The sequence below is a fragment of the Microcaecilia unicolor genome, chromosome 11, assembly GCF_901765095.1.
Source record: "Microcaecilia unicolor chromosome 11, aMicUni1.1, whole genome shotgun sequence".
Taxonomy (NCBI): Eukaryota; Metazoa; Chordata; class Amphibia; order Gymnophiona; family Siphonopidae; genus Microcaecilia; species Microcaecilia unicolor.
The window spans coordinates 87,912-103,839 of record NC_044041.1 but is presented as its reverse complement, the minus strand read 5'-3'; the positions used below and the strand labels follow the sequence as shown (position 1 = coordinate 103,839).

Here is a 15,928-nt window from a genome sequence, read left to right as displayed (position 1 = left end):
GTGCCCATGAGCACACAGACTATAACAAGGCAAAAGTGCACACCGCACACGGACTAACTTGGGGACCTTTGGCATTGCAAAGGCCCTGAATGAAAGGCAACCACTTCCTTATAAACAGGACAGAGACGGGAAATACACAGAACCCAAAGTGAGGCTTGAAACACAGAGGAAGTGGAAACCCTACAGGACAGAAACAGGAAATACACACTGAACATCGGAATGAGGTTTGGAACACACAGGACAAACACAACAATGCAGATAGAAGCCAGCCCATGAGCTGACCAGCAGAAGTAAGGTGAGTCAAAAGAGGGGTCACGGCCACAATCGGGAGCAATAGCATTGATGTTACATCCTCAGCTGTTAGCGGTTGAAAAGATTCCCAGTTTTGGTCAATTTTGAGTCCTTGGGTTGTAGGATCTCTGGCGATTAATGTTGAGCTAAAGGTTGGATTATTTTCCCCTGTTGGTGTAGCTTTAGATAGTTCGGACCTAATTTGGAGGATCTTATTGCTGAAATGATCAGCTAAGTCTTGGGCGGTGGGACATGTTTTTTGTGAATGATCATCATTAGTGGAAGCTAGTTTTTTAACTAAGGAGAAAAGCTTTTTCTTGACCTAATAGACTGCTGTATAGTTTGGCATTTTGAGTCAGCTGCCTTTTTGTAGCTTCGGAAGGCTGACTTCCAGTTGGATTTATCAGTAGTATCTTTGTTATTTTGTTCTTCATAGGGGCTCAATGGCCCAGTCAGTCATGTTTTAAAATGTGAACTCTGACATAGGTGGTATATCTGTAAGTAAAGATAAAAATCCTTACGTTCAATACCATGGTCAGCCTGTAAATCTTGAAATGATCTTAACACCCCATTTGACTCAATTATATGCAGATGTCTAATCCACTTCTGTTTCCAACCCCTGGTCACCCCAGCTGGAGGCAAACAGCTCACGTGCTGAAAATAAAGCTAAGTGTGAAAATCCTTTTTTTTTCTGTAGTAGGGAAACTTGCAGGTTGAGACCAGAGTTGTAAAGAATTTCCTAACAGAATTTGCATTCTTCCTTATACCTTCCCAACAGCCCATAACCAGTGTTGTCTTGGGGTCTGACCTAGCAGGAATTGCTCTATTCATACCCAAGGCTTTGGATTACTCTCCTTCTACTCCAGGAGTGCCTGAATTATATCTCCTGAAACTAGGTACTCCCAGACCTCCTCCAGTCCTTCTCCTCATTAGCACACTCTTTTGAAATCTGGAAGGTAGGGGTGTTTTCTTCAAATGTAGGAGAATACTCTACATTGCAGTTAGGCCAAAGCAACCTTGACTAAAGAAATGAGGAGGGTCTGGCAGAGAGATAGAAATGAGGAAGCATCATCATTTTACTAATTGCTGTTTGTCCCAACCATGTATGTAATTGCCCATGCCACCTATTAATACGCAAGGAGAGTTTTTGTAAAATGTTACCATATTAGAGTTTATATAAGTCATCAAAATTCGGGTTAATTTTGACTTCTAAGTATTTAATAAACCCCATCACCCAACAAAAAAAGGAAATGCAGGCTCTAAAGAGAGATTAAGAAGCTCAGATTTAGTGGTGTTCATGTTAAAACCTGAGAGGCTGCCGTATTCACTTGGGACTCTTAGATCATGAAGGAGCAAAAGAGGTACTTGTCAGGATTGCTGGATTGCGTATTCTTTGGGAACCCACTGCCTCTGTGAAGTGGACCCCGGGACCAACCCTAGACAACGATAGCTGACAGTACTCAGGGGAAGACAAGGCCATAGCGAAAGACTGAATGAATTATTTGCTCGGATCTTTACGGAAGAAGATGTAAGAGATTCAGGAATAGAAGTGATAAAGCACCAAGATGATCCAAAGTGGTGAAAAAACGATTTCATTATTGATGGCTTTATATTCAGATTTGGTTGAAGTTAATTAGAAAGACATAGTCTCAGACAGACTCACTCAACACAGGCCGTGTTTCAGCTTTTTAGCCTTCATCGGGAGTTGACTTACAAAATAAAACCATACAATAAAAAAATACAATCAAAATCACAATAAACAATAATATTTAAAAACAATTAGAAAACCTTCAGGGGTGAATGTGGGTAGATGTGAATGCACGTGAAATAATAGAATCAATTGAATAAGAAGTGAAAAGTGATTGTCTCTTGGTATAAATAGGAGTGAATTGCACTATTGACAGAGCTTAAGAAATAAAGATATAATTCTTCCATAATTTTGGTGTAAGAGTGAAAGTGACAAACGATGAGTGAATTTTGTGTGAATACGTAGCACATAATCAAGTGGAACTGTAGTGAGTAATTAATTCCTGCACTTGTAGACTGTGCTTGAAATTGCAAGGAAACATGAATATCAGTAAAAACTCAGATAATAAGAGTTACCTAAAAGGATTGTGAAATATGGTCAATAGTCCATCCTGAGTAAATAAAGAAGCCAAAATTATAAGGAAGGGAAAGGAAAGACATATTTTGAACAATACCTCAAACAGCAGCGTGTCATTAAATTCTGCCATATGTAATGCCTGACATATAGCTGCGAGAAAGACATCCAATGTCAAAAAACGCTTTATATATTCAAAAATATCTAAAAATGAAATGATGTTCTGCCGTACCTCAATGCCATCAAATATGTGCATATAATTAAAATTAAATTAAATAGGTTTCTATAACATCCCGTCCCAACCTGGCCTAATAATTTCTAAGAAAAAGATTGAGGTGTTATAGACAATACGCTGAAATCTGCCCAGTGTGCGGTGGTGGCCAAAACAAACAGGATGCTAGAAATTATTAGGAAAGGGATGGTAAATAAGGCCAAGAATACTGTAATGCCTCTGTATGTATGGCTCCATGGTGTGACCTCACCCTAAGTATTGTGTTCAGTTCTGGTTGCCGTATCTCAAAAAAATATAGCAGAATTAGAAAAGGTTCATAGAAAAGGGACCAAAATGATAAAGGGGATGGAACTCCTCCCGTATGAGGAAAGGCTAAAGAGATTAGGGCTGTTCAGCTTGGAAAAGAGTTGGCTGAGGGGAGATATTATTGAGGTCTACAAAATCCTGAGTGGTGTAGAACGAGTAGAAATGAATCCGATTTTTTTTTTCCAAAAATTACAAAGACTAGGGGACACTCAATGAAGTTACATGGAAGTACTTAGGAGGAAATATTTTTTCATTCAACGAATAGTTAAACTTTGGAACTTCTTACTAGAGGATGTGGTAATAGCAGTTAGCATATATGGGCTTTAAAAAGGTTTGGACAAGTTCCTGGAGGAAAGGTCCATAGTTTAGCCACTGCTTGCCCAGGGATTGCGTTCCTTTCAATGGTTTCTCTTTTTTATTTTTTTTAATATATTTTTTACCCTTTTTGACTTAGGCATGAAAGAGGCAGTAGGGGCAAATAAATAAACGATACTATTTGGGTTTCTGCCAGGTACCTGTGACTTGGATTGGCTACCTTTGGAAACTGGGCTAGATGGATCTTTGGTCTGACCCAGTATGGCTGTTCTTAGTGGAAGAAAGAACTCGGGGTCTACCTGAGTCAGCAGAATATCATCCACAAATAAGGAGATCTTAAACACCTCTGATATTGGGATTTGACCTAATAAGGGCTGCTAAGGGTTCTGAGAGTAAAAATAGCAGAGGGGACAACGAACAACCTTGCTGCATCCCTCTAGCTAATGGAAAAGAGCCCAAGTACATTCACCCTAATTCTGGCAGTAGGGTTAAAGTAGAGAGCTGATACCCATCTGCAAAAGTTGGGTACAAAACCCTTTGCAATGTAAAACTTAAGAACATAAGAATAGCCACACTGGGTCAGACCAGTGATTCATCCAGCCCAGTATCCTACTTCCAACAGTGGCCAATCCAGGTCACAAGTACCTGGAAGAAACCCAATTAGTAACAATATTCCATGTAGAACCCCAAAGAGTGGCAGCATTCCATTCAGAATCTCAAATAGTAGCAACATTCCATGTAGAAACCCCAAAGAATAGCAACATTCTATTCAGAATCTCAAATGGTAGAAACATTCCATGTAGAACCCCAAAGAGTAGCAACATTCCATTCAGAATCTCAAATAGTAGCAATATTCCATGTAGAACCCCAAAGAGTGGCAACATTCCATTCAGAATCTCAAATAGTAGCAACATTCCATGTAGAACCTCAAAGAGTAGCAACATTCCATTCAGAATCTCAAATGGTAGAAACATTCCATGTAGAACCCCAAAGAGTAGCAACATTCTATTCAGAATCTCAAATAGTAGCAACATTACATATAGAATCACAAAGAGTGGCAACATTCCATTCAGAATCTCAAATAGTAGCAACATTCCATGTAGAACCTCAAAGAGTAGCAACATTCCATTCAGAATCTCAAATGGTAGAAACATTCCATGTAGAACCCCAAAGAATAGCAACATTCTATTCAGAATCTCAAATAGTAGCAACATTACATATAGAATCACAAAGAGTGGCAACATTCCATTCAGAATCTCAAATGGTAGAAACATTCCATGTAGAACCCCAAAGAGTGGCAACATTCCATTCAGAATCTCAAACAGTAGCAACATTCCATGTGGAACCCCAAAGAGTGGCAACATTCCATTCAGAATCTCAAATAGTAGCAACATTCCACGCTACCAATCCCTGGGCAAGCAGTGGTTTCCCAATGTCTATCTCAATAGCAGACTATGGACTTTTCCTTCAGGAACTTGCCCAAACCTGTTTTAAACCCAGGTATGCTAACTGCTGTTACCACATCCTCCGGCAGCAAGTTCCAGAACTATTCATTGTGTGAAAAAATATATCCATTTAACCTAGTCTTACTTTTGGAACAAGTAAAAAAATCGATTCATTTCTACTCGTTCTTCACTACTCAGGATTTTGTAGACCTCTGTCATATAAGCCCACTTTACTCTGTCGAACGTCTTTTCGGTGTGGATAGGCAGGAGTACCATAGGGATGTTCTTCTGTTGTGTCGACCAGTTTTTAAGTGCTGTGTCCATATAATGTTATCACTCGCGTTCCTGCCAGGGATAAAACCACATTGATCCTCATGAACAATGTCCTTAGCTATGTAGCTAAAATACTGGCTAACAATTTCACATCTAGATTGAGAAGGGATTTGGGTCAATATGAGCTGCCTAACTTCGGGTCCTTTCCCGGTTTGAGCAAGATAGTGATCTGTGCTTCCATCACAAAGGGACCTCATTCCACTTGCAGCACTTTGTTGAAAACCAGGGTCAGCAGGGGAGCTACCAAGCCGGTGTAAGTTTTTGTTTTGTTTTTTTAAATAGAATTTAAAGGATAAACCATCTGGACCTGGTGACTTACCTGGCTCAAGTCTTTTGATTGCCTGTTATACGTCCTGTAGTTAGATCTCTCTCTCTCTAGGGAACACCTGTGATTCTCAGGGAAGGGAGCTGGTCTTTCTGGACATGAGTTTGCAACGCTTGAGCCAGGCCTGGTACAGGAAGATGTTATTGCAGACCATTTAACTTCCTGTTCTAGTCCTTGCTGTGCTTCTGGAGCTGATCTGGGCTTGAGCTATGAGGATAGTAGGGCTGCTGTTGGCTTGCTTGGCTGTAGATTATTCCCCGCCTTGCAAATGTCATAGTTTCCTAACTTAGTACCTGCTGCTAAAACACCATATTGTAGCTGATTTTTCTTAAAATTCCCATCTGATACTGCTGGTGTTCCTCTTCCTTAAATCACAGACAGATTATTGGAAAAGAAACTGAACTACCTAAAACCATCATTAAAAATCCTGTGGTTACATCTGGGTTTAATATTACTACTACTACTACTACTACTATTTAACATTTCTAGAGCGCTACAAAGTGTACGCAGCGCTGTACAAACACAGAAGAAAGACAGTCCCTGCTCAAAGAGCTTACAATCTAATAGACAAAAAGTAAAGCATTTAAATTTAAAATATTTAAGCAGTCAAGCACAAGAGAACAGTCACAGAAGGACTGAAGATGTTGAAGGGTGGTCAGTGTGATTAGGTGTAACTCTGGTTGGAGTAGTGGGAGAAGGTGATAGAAGAATAGAAATGGGTGAGGTAAAGTAATGAGTGGGTTGAAAGGGAGGTTATATAAGACATGTCACTCTAGGGGTGGGTGGGTAGAGGGGTAGGGTGGGCGGGATTAAGTCTAAAGCAGGAGAAGGTATTCTCTGCAGCCTATCTGTGAAATGGAAAATGCTCTCTGAAGCTGCTGCTATAAGTTGTTAGTTTTCTCTCCCTGAAATACTGCATAAGTATTGCTGTGTTTGCCTGTATTTGGGGAAAAAAAAACCTGTGACTTTATTTCCTCTTCAAAGGCAGGTTATTTACCCAGATATTTGGGGTATTGGCCTTGCAAAGTGGCTTGATGCTTTGAACTCTGACTCTTATGTATATTTTGTTTAATCAAATGTTTTAGGTTTTCTTCGCCACGGACTTAGCACTTGTACAATGGACTCTTTAGTTGTTGGAGTAACGGCAGTATTACATAATTTGCACATTTGTCCATTTCTATAATAGGAAACCTTGTACTGGAGGACAAATTATGTTTCTGAAAAACAAATGTCATGGAGGCAATTTTCCTGTGTAAAACCTGAATTTATATGGAAACAAAATTCTTAAAATAATAAATTTACATAACTGCATGCATGCAAAACGTACCTGCACAGTGTGCACCAGCTTGGGTGGAGTTGGGATGACCTCACGCATCAACTAGATAGGATTTTAGATAGTGCTGGGGAGGAGCCGGCTGTCTTGGTACATAGAAAAATATGGGAGAGAGGTTCTGGAAGCCAAATTTAGGCTCTTGGTAGAAAGCTTAAATCCAGAACCTCTAGAGTAGCATTTTCCAAAGTGCTACCCATTCCATTCGCAGGGCCCAAGAGACAGACAGAGCTCTGGAGTCTCAATGCGTGGATGAGGCGATGGTGCAGGGAGAAGGGTTTTAGGTTTGTAAGGAACTGGGAACATTCTGGCGAAGGGTGAGCCTATTCCGGAAGGATGGGATCCACCTTAACCAGAGTGGGACCAGGCTGCTGACATCGGCATTGAAAATGGAGATAGGTCACCTTTTAAACTAGAACCTGGGGGAAGGCTGACAGTCGTTCAAAAACGCATGGATCCGGAGCAAGGTATCTTTCATAGATATCACTAAAACAGGGAAGATAATTTATCCCGATAGCAAGGTGACTTTAGATAAGAAGCAGACAAAAGACTGCAAATTAACACTGTGAACTGTTGAGCAAGACCTAAATAGGAACAACAAACATAGTTTGAAATGTCTGTTTGCGAATGCCAGAAGCCCAAGAAATAAGATGGGAGAGTTAGAATATATTGCACTAAATGAAAAATTAGATATAATAGGCATCTCTGAGACCTGGTGGAAGGAGGATAACCAGTGAGACACTGTCATACCAGGGTACAAATTATATTGTAGTGATAGGGTGGATCGAATTGCTGGAGGGGTAGCATTGCATGTTAAGGAGGGCAAAAGTCTGCAGGAAACAACACACATCATGGAATTCCTATGGATGAAATTCCATGTGTAAAGGGGAAAAGGATAGTGATAGGAGTGTACTACCGTCCACCTGGCCAGGATGGAAGTAGAAATGTTATCAGAAATTAGGGACGCAAACTAATTGGGCAACTCAATAATAATGGGTGATTTCAATTACCCTGATATTGACTGGATAAATGTAACATCGGGGGAAGTTAGGGAGGTAAAATTCCTTGACGAAATCAAGGACTGCTTTATGGAGGAGCTGGTACAGGAGCCGACGAGAGAAGGAAAAATTCTAGACCTAGTCCTTAGTGGAGCGCATGATCTGGTGCGGGAGGTAATGGTGCAGGGGCCGCTTGATAACAGTGGTCATAATATGATCAGATTTGATATCAGCTTTGGAGTAAGTACGCACAGGAAATCCAACACATTAGCATTTAAATGTAAAAAAAAAGAGACTCATAAAATGAGAGGAACGGTAAAGAAAAAAATTTAGAGGAACAACTGTGAAGGTCATGTTCAAAAATACCATCCTGGAAGCCAAGGCCAAATATATTCCGTGTATTAAAAAAGGAGGAAAGAAGACCAAATGACAGCCGGCATGGTTAAAAAGTGAGGTGAAGGAAGAAGCTATTAGAGCTAAAAGAAAATCCTTCAGAAAACAGAAGAAGGAACTGACTGAAAATAATAAGAAACAGAATAAGGAATGTCAAGTCAAATGCAAAGCGCTTTGAAAAGGAAGGCAAAGAGGGACTTTGAAAAAAGGATTGTGTTGGAGTAAAAAAATGTTTTTAGGTATATTAAAAGCAAGGAGCCAGCAAAAGAATCAGACAGCTAGATGACCGAAGGGTAAAAGGGGCAATCAGGGAAGACAAAGCCATAGCAAAAAGATTAAATTAATTCTTTGCTTCAGTCTTCACCGAGGAAGGTTTGGGACAGATAGTGGTGCCAGAAATGGTATTCAAAGCTGACGAGTCAGAGAAACCTAATGAAATCTCTATGAACGTGGAGGATATAATGGCTCAATTTGACAAATTGAAGAGTAGCAGATCTCCTGGACTGAATGGTATTCATCCCAGAGTACTGATAGAATTGAAAAATTAACTTGCAGAACTATTGTTAGTAATATGTAATTTATCTTTAAAATCAAGCATGGTACTGGCCAATGTAATGCCGATTTTTAAAAAAGGTTCCAGAGGGGATCCGGGAAATTATAGACCAGAGAGCCTGACGTCGGTGCTGTGAAAAATGGTAGAGACTATTATAAAGAACAAAATTACAGATCATATTCAAAAGCATGGATTAATGAGACAAAGTCAACATGGATTTAGTGAAGGGAAATCTTGCCTCACCACTCTACTACATTTCTTTGAAGGGGTGAACAAACATGGATAAAGGTGAGCCGGTTGATATTGTGTATCTGGATTTTCAGAAGGCGTTTGACAAAGTACCTCATGGAAGACTCCAGAGGAAATTGGAGAGTCATGGGATTGGAGGCAATGTCCTATTATGGTCGCCGTATCTCAAAAAAGATATAGCGGAATTAGAAAAGGTTCAAAGAAGAGTGACCAAAATGATAACGGGGATGGAACTCCTCTCATATGAGGAAAAGGTTAAAGAGGTTAGGGCTCTTCAGCTTGGAAAAGAGATGGATGAGAGGAGATACAATTGACGTCTACACAATCCTGAGTAGAAGTAAATCGATTTTTTACTCATTCCAAAAGTACAAACACTAGGGGACACTCAAGGAAGTTACATGGTAATACTTTTACTTTGAACAGGAAGAAATATTATTTCACTCAACAAATGTCCCCTAGTCTTTGTACTTTTGGAAAGAGTAAAAAAAAAATTGATTTACGTTTACCCATTCTACACCACTCAGGGTTTTATAGACACAGCTTTAATGATGGTTTTTGAAAATAATCCAGAGCACAATTTAAAACAATGCATTAGTCTGCAAATACTTTTAATTTGGTGGTTACCCAGTACTAATTATACTCATTCCAGGAACACTAGCAACTCCTATGTGACGACTAAATCTATTTTTGCGTGACGTTAAAGCTAAGCGTTTTATTTTTCCCATCTAGGAAGAAATAAGCCCAGTGCCGCTGTCAGTGGGACTCAGATACCTGCAGAACGCAACAGCAGTCGAGAGGGCTCAAGCCAAAGAATGCCTCGGCAGACCAGTGCCACACGACTGCAGAAGGGGGGAAGTTCTGGCAAAGCTGCAGGGGGTGGTGGCTCATGAGCTGCTGTGGACATTAAGCTGGTCTAGCTCTTAATAAAAAGTAGAAGTGTATGGCATGTACAGAATGTAAGTGATGTGTTGATATTGTAAATAATATTAAAGGGTCGCAAAGCAGACAGAAATCTGAGGCTGGACATAGTGTTTGCATGCGAATTCTGACATCGGCCAAGGCGATAGGCATGACGAAGATTCCACCTAGGTCCTACAGTTGATCACCGAGTTCATTTTTTTTTCCAGAACAGACTGTGAATCTTTGCATAAATAGGAGTTTAACCAGGACAGACTCAGTTGGTCTTGCATAATGGAGCCATTTTGCCTCTCCTTATGCATTTGGGATGACCTGGTAAGGTCAAGCCTAACCAGTTGGTTGACGCTTCTATTTGGAGCAAATGAAGGATCTGTCAAATATATTCTGAACTTTAGTATAAATGGATGAAATACAGTGATTGGCTGGCAAGGCTGCTTTCCAGCATCAGATTTCGATCTTAAAAATGCAGTAAAACTTTCTAGTTCTGTTGACGGCCCTGCTGTAATAATCAAGTAAAACAAGTTTTCTGTTTATTTTTCACCAAGTTAGTGTTACTTTTTGCTTTATTTTTGTCTAGTGAAGAATGATGTGTGGACAAGCTAATTGCTCCGTAGCTTTCACTGTGTTTTTCTTCGCACAGTTTTTCCTGGTGCCTCGGGCCAGAACTGTCCAACGTTAATTTTACAAATCCAGGCAGAGTCTGGGTGAACAGACTACACTTTATTAAAAACCATCAACATGTCAATTCTTTGCGAGAATATCTTTGAAGTTAATAAGTCATGTTTTATTTACAGTAATGTCCATACAGAATCTTGTTCAGATCTGCAGTGTACATCTTGCCTAATTCTACAGGAAATGTAACCAATTTTGATACACGTCTACAATAAAATGAATGTTATTTAAATTGCCGTTTCCATGCTGCTACTCGTGTTTACCATTCTCTTATAGATGTCATCTTCCCAAGTCTTTCCTACAAATGCACGCGATCTGCAGCCCCTCCTTACCTCTCTACCCTCATCTCCCCTTACATTCCTACCCGTTACCTCCGCTCTCAAGACAAATCCCTCCTTTCAGTACCCTTCTCCGCCACCGCCAACTCCAGGCTCTGCCCTTTCTGCCTCGCCTCACCCCATGCATGGAACAAACTCCCTGAGCCCATACGCCAGGCCCCCTCCCTGCCCATCTTCAAATCATTGCTCAAAGTCCACCTCTTCAATGTCGCCTTCGGCACCTAACCACCACACCTCTACTCAAGAAATCTAGACTGCATCAACTTGACATTCCTTAGCATCCCTCCGGACCGGACCAGGATTGGACTCTTGGGTTGTGCTCGCCTACCAGTAGGTGGAGACTGAGAAAATACAGGGACTAAAGGAAATCAAATTAGCAGGTAAGGTCTAATTTCTCCTTTCATCCTTTAGATTGTAAGCTCCTTTGAGCAGGGACTGTCCTTCTTTGTTGATTTGTACAGCGCTGCGTAACCCTAGTAGCGCTCTAGAAATGTTAAGTAGTAGTAGTAGGTAGAGATAACCAAAGGGGGCTCCATGTCAAGGACCCACTGCAGGTATTAAGAAGTCTTTCTTTTTTTTTTTCCTTAGCAAAATTAGAAGTGCATCAGCTTGTTCCACTTGACATGAAGCTACAGCACCTTTATTTTATTTCGGTCAGTCGTCTTCAAATTAAGTTAAATCTGTATTGCTTTTATTAGTTCACACTTTTCCATCAAATGAGCCTATCTGAAGTGGAGCAGAGGAGTAGCCTAATGATTAGAGCAGCAGGCTGAGAACCAGGGAAACCAGGGTTCAAATCTACTACTACTACTATTTAGCATTTCTATAGCGCTACAAGGCGTACGCAGCGCTGCACAAACATAGAAGAAAGACAGTCCCTGCTCAAAGAGCTATGTAATAAAAGTGAGCCAAGTATAGGACAATCAAGCCATTGTGACATCACTGATGAGGTTGGCTCTTATTGGTGGCCTGAGGCATTATGACATCACAATATCACCTCTGATTACAAGAGAGTACTACTACTACTACTATTTAGCATTTCTATAGCGCTACAAGGCGTACGCAGCGCTGCACAAACATAGAAGAAAGACAGTCCCTGCTCAAAGAGCTTACAATCTAATAGACAAAAAATAAATAAAGTAAGCAAATCAAATCAATTAATGTGAACGGGAAGGAAGAGAGGAGGGTAGGTGGAGGCGAGTGGTTACAAGTGGTTACGAGTCAAAAGCTTCTCCTTGTGACCTTGGGTAAGTCGCTTACCCCTCCGTTGTCTCAGGTGCTAACTTAGGACGTCTATTACTAAAGATTAATGCAGGGCCCTTAGGAATAAAATGGGTCCTATGGCAGATACCGTGCACTAATCGTTTTAAAAGACCCCTAAGCAACTCGGGGGATCCTAGTGAGTCTCAAGGGGTCTTTTACTAGGCTTAAAAACTACCGGCAGAGACTCACTAGGATTCCCCCTGAGATGCTGACTTAATAGACCTACCAGCCAGAAACGCTAAAAGATCATCCCGAACTTTCCTCAACCTCCACTTCCCAAATTGCAAAGGCATAAAATACAAAGTGCTGCACGCATCAACCTTTTCCTACATGAGCACGCAATTCTGGAATAAACTACCATGCAACGTGAAAACGATCTACGAACTAACCGACTTCCGCAAACTATTAAAGACTCATCTCTTTGAAAAAATCTATCGAAAGGATCAAAACACATGAAGTCCACACACACTGTTAGCAATGCATTAATACATTCTTTTCTGTACTCTCATCCCCCGTAATTTTATCACATTTAAACCTAGTCTACAGATAAAAAATGTTATACCCGAACGCTCTCTTGCTGTTGTCTTGTTGCCCTGTTAGTATCCTTTGTTCTTTCACTGTTCCAACGTTCTATTCCCCTTAACGATACTCCGACTTTGTCTTAACTTAACTCCTCACAATGTAACCCATAATCGAGTTGTAACAAATTGTATTTCCATCATTACAATGTATTGTAAGCCACACTGAACCCGCAAATAGGTGGGAAAATGTGGGATACAAATGCAATAAAATAAATAAGTGCTTAGGGGATCTTACACTAGGCTTAGAAACGGCTGGCTAAGCATTTCAGGGGGATCCTACTGAGTCTCTGCCTATGATGCCTGTTGTTTAACTGGATGTCTGGGTCTCATTGGTTCTTTTCTACTATCTTATTGTGTGTTAAATTGTAAACTCTTTAGATCTTCCTCTTTGGAATACACAGTATAGCAAGTTTTTAGTAAACCTAAACATAAGTTTGTCATTCCTCTGGGGGAACAACTACTCTACCTGAATGTAACGTGCATTGAACTAAATCCAAATAAAACAAATGTATAAAGTATAAGATAATAGACTAACTAGTCTATATCAGCTAAAGCACATCTAGATCTGTGAATACATTTATAATGGGGGCTCTGAACCCAGTCCTCGGGACACATCTAGCCACTCAGGTTTTAGGATATCCAGAGAGCGATTTGCAAGCACTACCTCCATGCTATGCTTATTCATTGTGGGTATCCTGCAAACGTGACTGGCTAGGTGTGTCCCGAGGATGGGGTTGGGAACCCCTGATTTATAAAGAAAATGGGAAATATACATCCATCATTGTGCAAAAGATGAGCACCACAAGTATTTTAAGACACATTTTCTTGTGCCCTCATAAGTTTTCATGTTAGAGAGTACCTTGCAATGTGTTGCCAGAGAATGTGGTAAAGGTGGTTAGCTTAGCGGGGTTTAAAAAAAAGGTTTGGCCAGCTTCCTAAAGGAAAAGTCCATAGACCATTATTAAAATGGACTTGGGGAAAATCCACTGCTTATTTCTGGGCTAAGCAGCATAAAATGTATTGAGCTTTTCTGGGATCTTGCCAGGTACTTGTGACCTGGATTGGCCACTGTTGGAAACAGGATGCTGGGCTTGATGGACCTTTGGTCTGGCTCAGTTTGGCAATACGTATGTACTTATGAGATGCATTGTTGGAGTTTCCCCACTTAATATTAGCAGTAGGGGAGGGGAGCCAATTAAATACCAGCACCTGGAGCATTAGTGGGAGGCAGGGCACTCCATGTCCCCTATCAAACTGCAGCTATGACAGGAAGACATACTAGAGTCCAGATAATGACTCAGGCAGAGGGGAGCTCAGCCACTGAGATCCTTAAAGGCCAGAACAACGATTTTAAATTTGGTTTGATGTACAAATGGTAGCCATGATTGATATGATCTTCTCAAATTTGTTTACATTCAACAGTATGTAAGATACAAGTTTCTTTGAGTTGCAGGCATTCATTAGTAGAATGCGTTACAGGGGTCACAGTGGGAGATCAGGCTGGATTGAATGAAGGTAGATCCACTTTTGAACCGGGTCAGAAGAATCAAAAGATGTAAAGTGGGATAGAAGCCTGGAATGAGCCTCTTTCTCAGGCCCAGTCACTATAGCCTGGTCTCTGGTTCCTGGTTGTATTTGTTGATCTCATTCTGGATTATGCACACAGAACTGTCTCTCTTCATGGAGTGTCTCTTTCTTATAAAAACAATCAGCTGATAAGAAAGGGAACCTAAAGAATAAAGAAAATGGATATGAGAGAAACTGGTGTAAAATGAAAATTTAATAGAAAGAAAAGTCTGCCCAGCACTATCCCCGCCTCCCACCCACCAGCCCCTCCTCCCACCACCGGCTCTGGCACAGACTGTATAAGTCTGCCCAGCACTATCCCCGCCTCCCGCCACCGGCTCTGCCACCCAATCTCGGCTAAGCTCAGTGGTGGATGCTTGGAATGCCCTCCCGCGGGAGGTGGTGGAGAGGAAAACGGTAACGGAATTCAAACATGCGTGGGATAAACATAAAGGAATCCTGTTCAGAAGGAATGGATCCTCAGAAGCTTAGCCGAGATTGGGTGGCAGAGCCGGTGGTGGGAGGCGGGGCTGGTGGTTGGGTGGAGGGGATAGTGCTGGGCAGACTTATACGGTCTGTGCCAGGGCTGGTGGTTGGGAGGCGGGGATAGTACTGGGCGGACTTATACGGTCTGTGCCAGAGCCGGTGGTGGGAGGCAGGACTGGTGGTTGGGAGGCGGGGATAGTGCTGGGCAGACTGATACGGTCTGTGCCAGAGCCGGTGGTGGGAGGCGGGACTGGTGGTTGGGAGGCGGGGATAGTGCTGGGCAGACTTATAAGGTCTGTGCCCTGAAAAGGACAGGTACAAATCAAGGTAAGGTATACACAAAAACTAGCACATATGAGTTTATCTTGTTGGGCAGACTGGATGGACCGTGCAGGTCTTTTTCTGCTGTCATCTACTATGTTACTATGTTTGGCTCTTGTATGTCCTTGAAAGCATTAGAGAAATTTCAGAGAGTATTTTTCTGGTGATGTGAAATTCTCTCTGTTCAGATTTGAAAAATAAAAGCTGATAGAAAAGCATTTTTTCCTGTACTGAGCAAAGATATCAAATGCACATGCTCATAACTCACATATTCTGAGTACTAAACTGAAAAGAAAATGTGTTTTATATTTTGTTCTGACACTTTTACCAAACATGATAGTCCCAGACTCTATTTCAAAGTATCATCTTGCCTTTTTTTTCATAACTGCTTTTCCAGGGTCTCCTTTCCATGTTCTATTTCTTCTCTCTTCTCCTGTCTTCTTCACTTACCACCTCCCCCCCCCCCCCCTCAATATCTGGCTCAAACATTTATTTTCCTTTTTTTCTCTCTTTACTGCCGATATAGCTATATTTCACCCCTTCCTCTCCTCCCTCGCTCTCATGTCAGTGAACTGCATGATGCTCTATTGGAAGGAGAGATTTCACCGCAGATATTGCTCGGTTCATGCACGAGAAGTGAGCGTGCTGTAAGTGCTGGCTGAATGTGCTGCCATTGAGTTCCATGTTTCTCTGACTGGGGGTGCGGACTCCAGATATCTTCAGCTGATGGAGCTTAGACATCCAGGTTGGTAAGGGAGTGGGGGAGGGAAGGAGAGAGAAGAGGAAATGGGTGTACATCCATGTTCCTAGTTGCCTCTCTCCTCTCGTTCCCAATTCCCTTCTGGCTATGCTACGTTTGAAACGTTTTAATACTTTGGTGCAGCTGTTACCCCTTGTTTTTATGGACTATCC

The 15,928-nt window shown here is 41.4% G+C and overlaps 1 protein-coding gene across 8 annotated transcripts in view; it reads left to right on the top strand.

The window, feature by feature from the left end:
* LOC115480475 (mitotic-spindle organizing protein 2B-like) overlaps nucleotides 1-10,333 on the top strand; it is a 40,421-nt gene extending 30,088 nt beyond the window's left edge. For all 8 annotated transcript variants that reach the window (XM_030219182.1, XM_030219184.1, XM_030219181.1 and 5 more), the window contains one exon: nucleotides 9,601-10,333. In XM_030219182.1, coding sequence (XP_030075042.1) covers nucleotides 9,601-9,761 — 161 coding nt within the window. In that variant the 3' untranslated portion in view covers nucleotides 9,762-10,333. The remainder of the gene's footprint in view (nucleotides 1-9,600) is intronic.
* The last annotated feature ends 5,595 nt before the right edge of the window (nucleotides 10,334-15,928 follow it).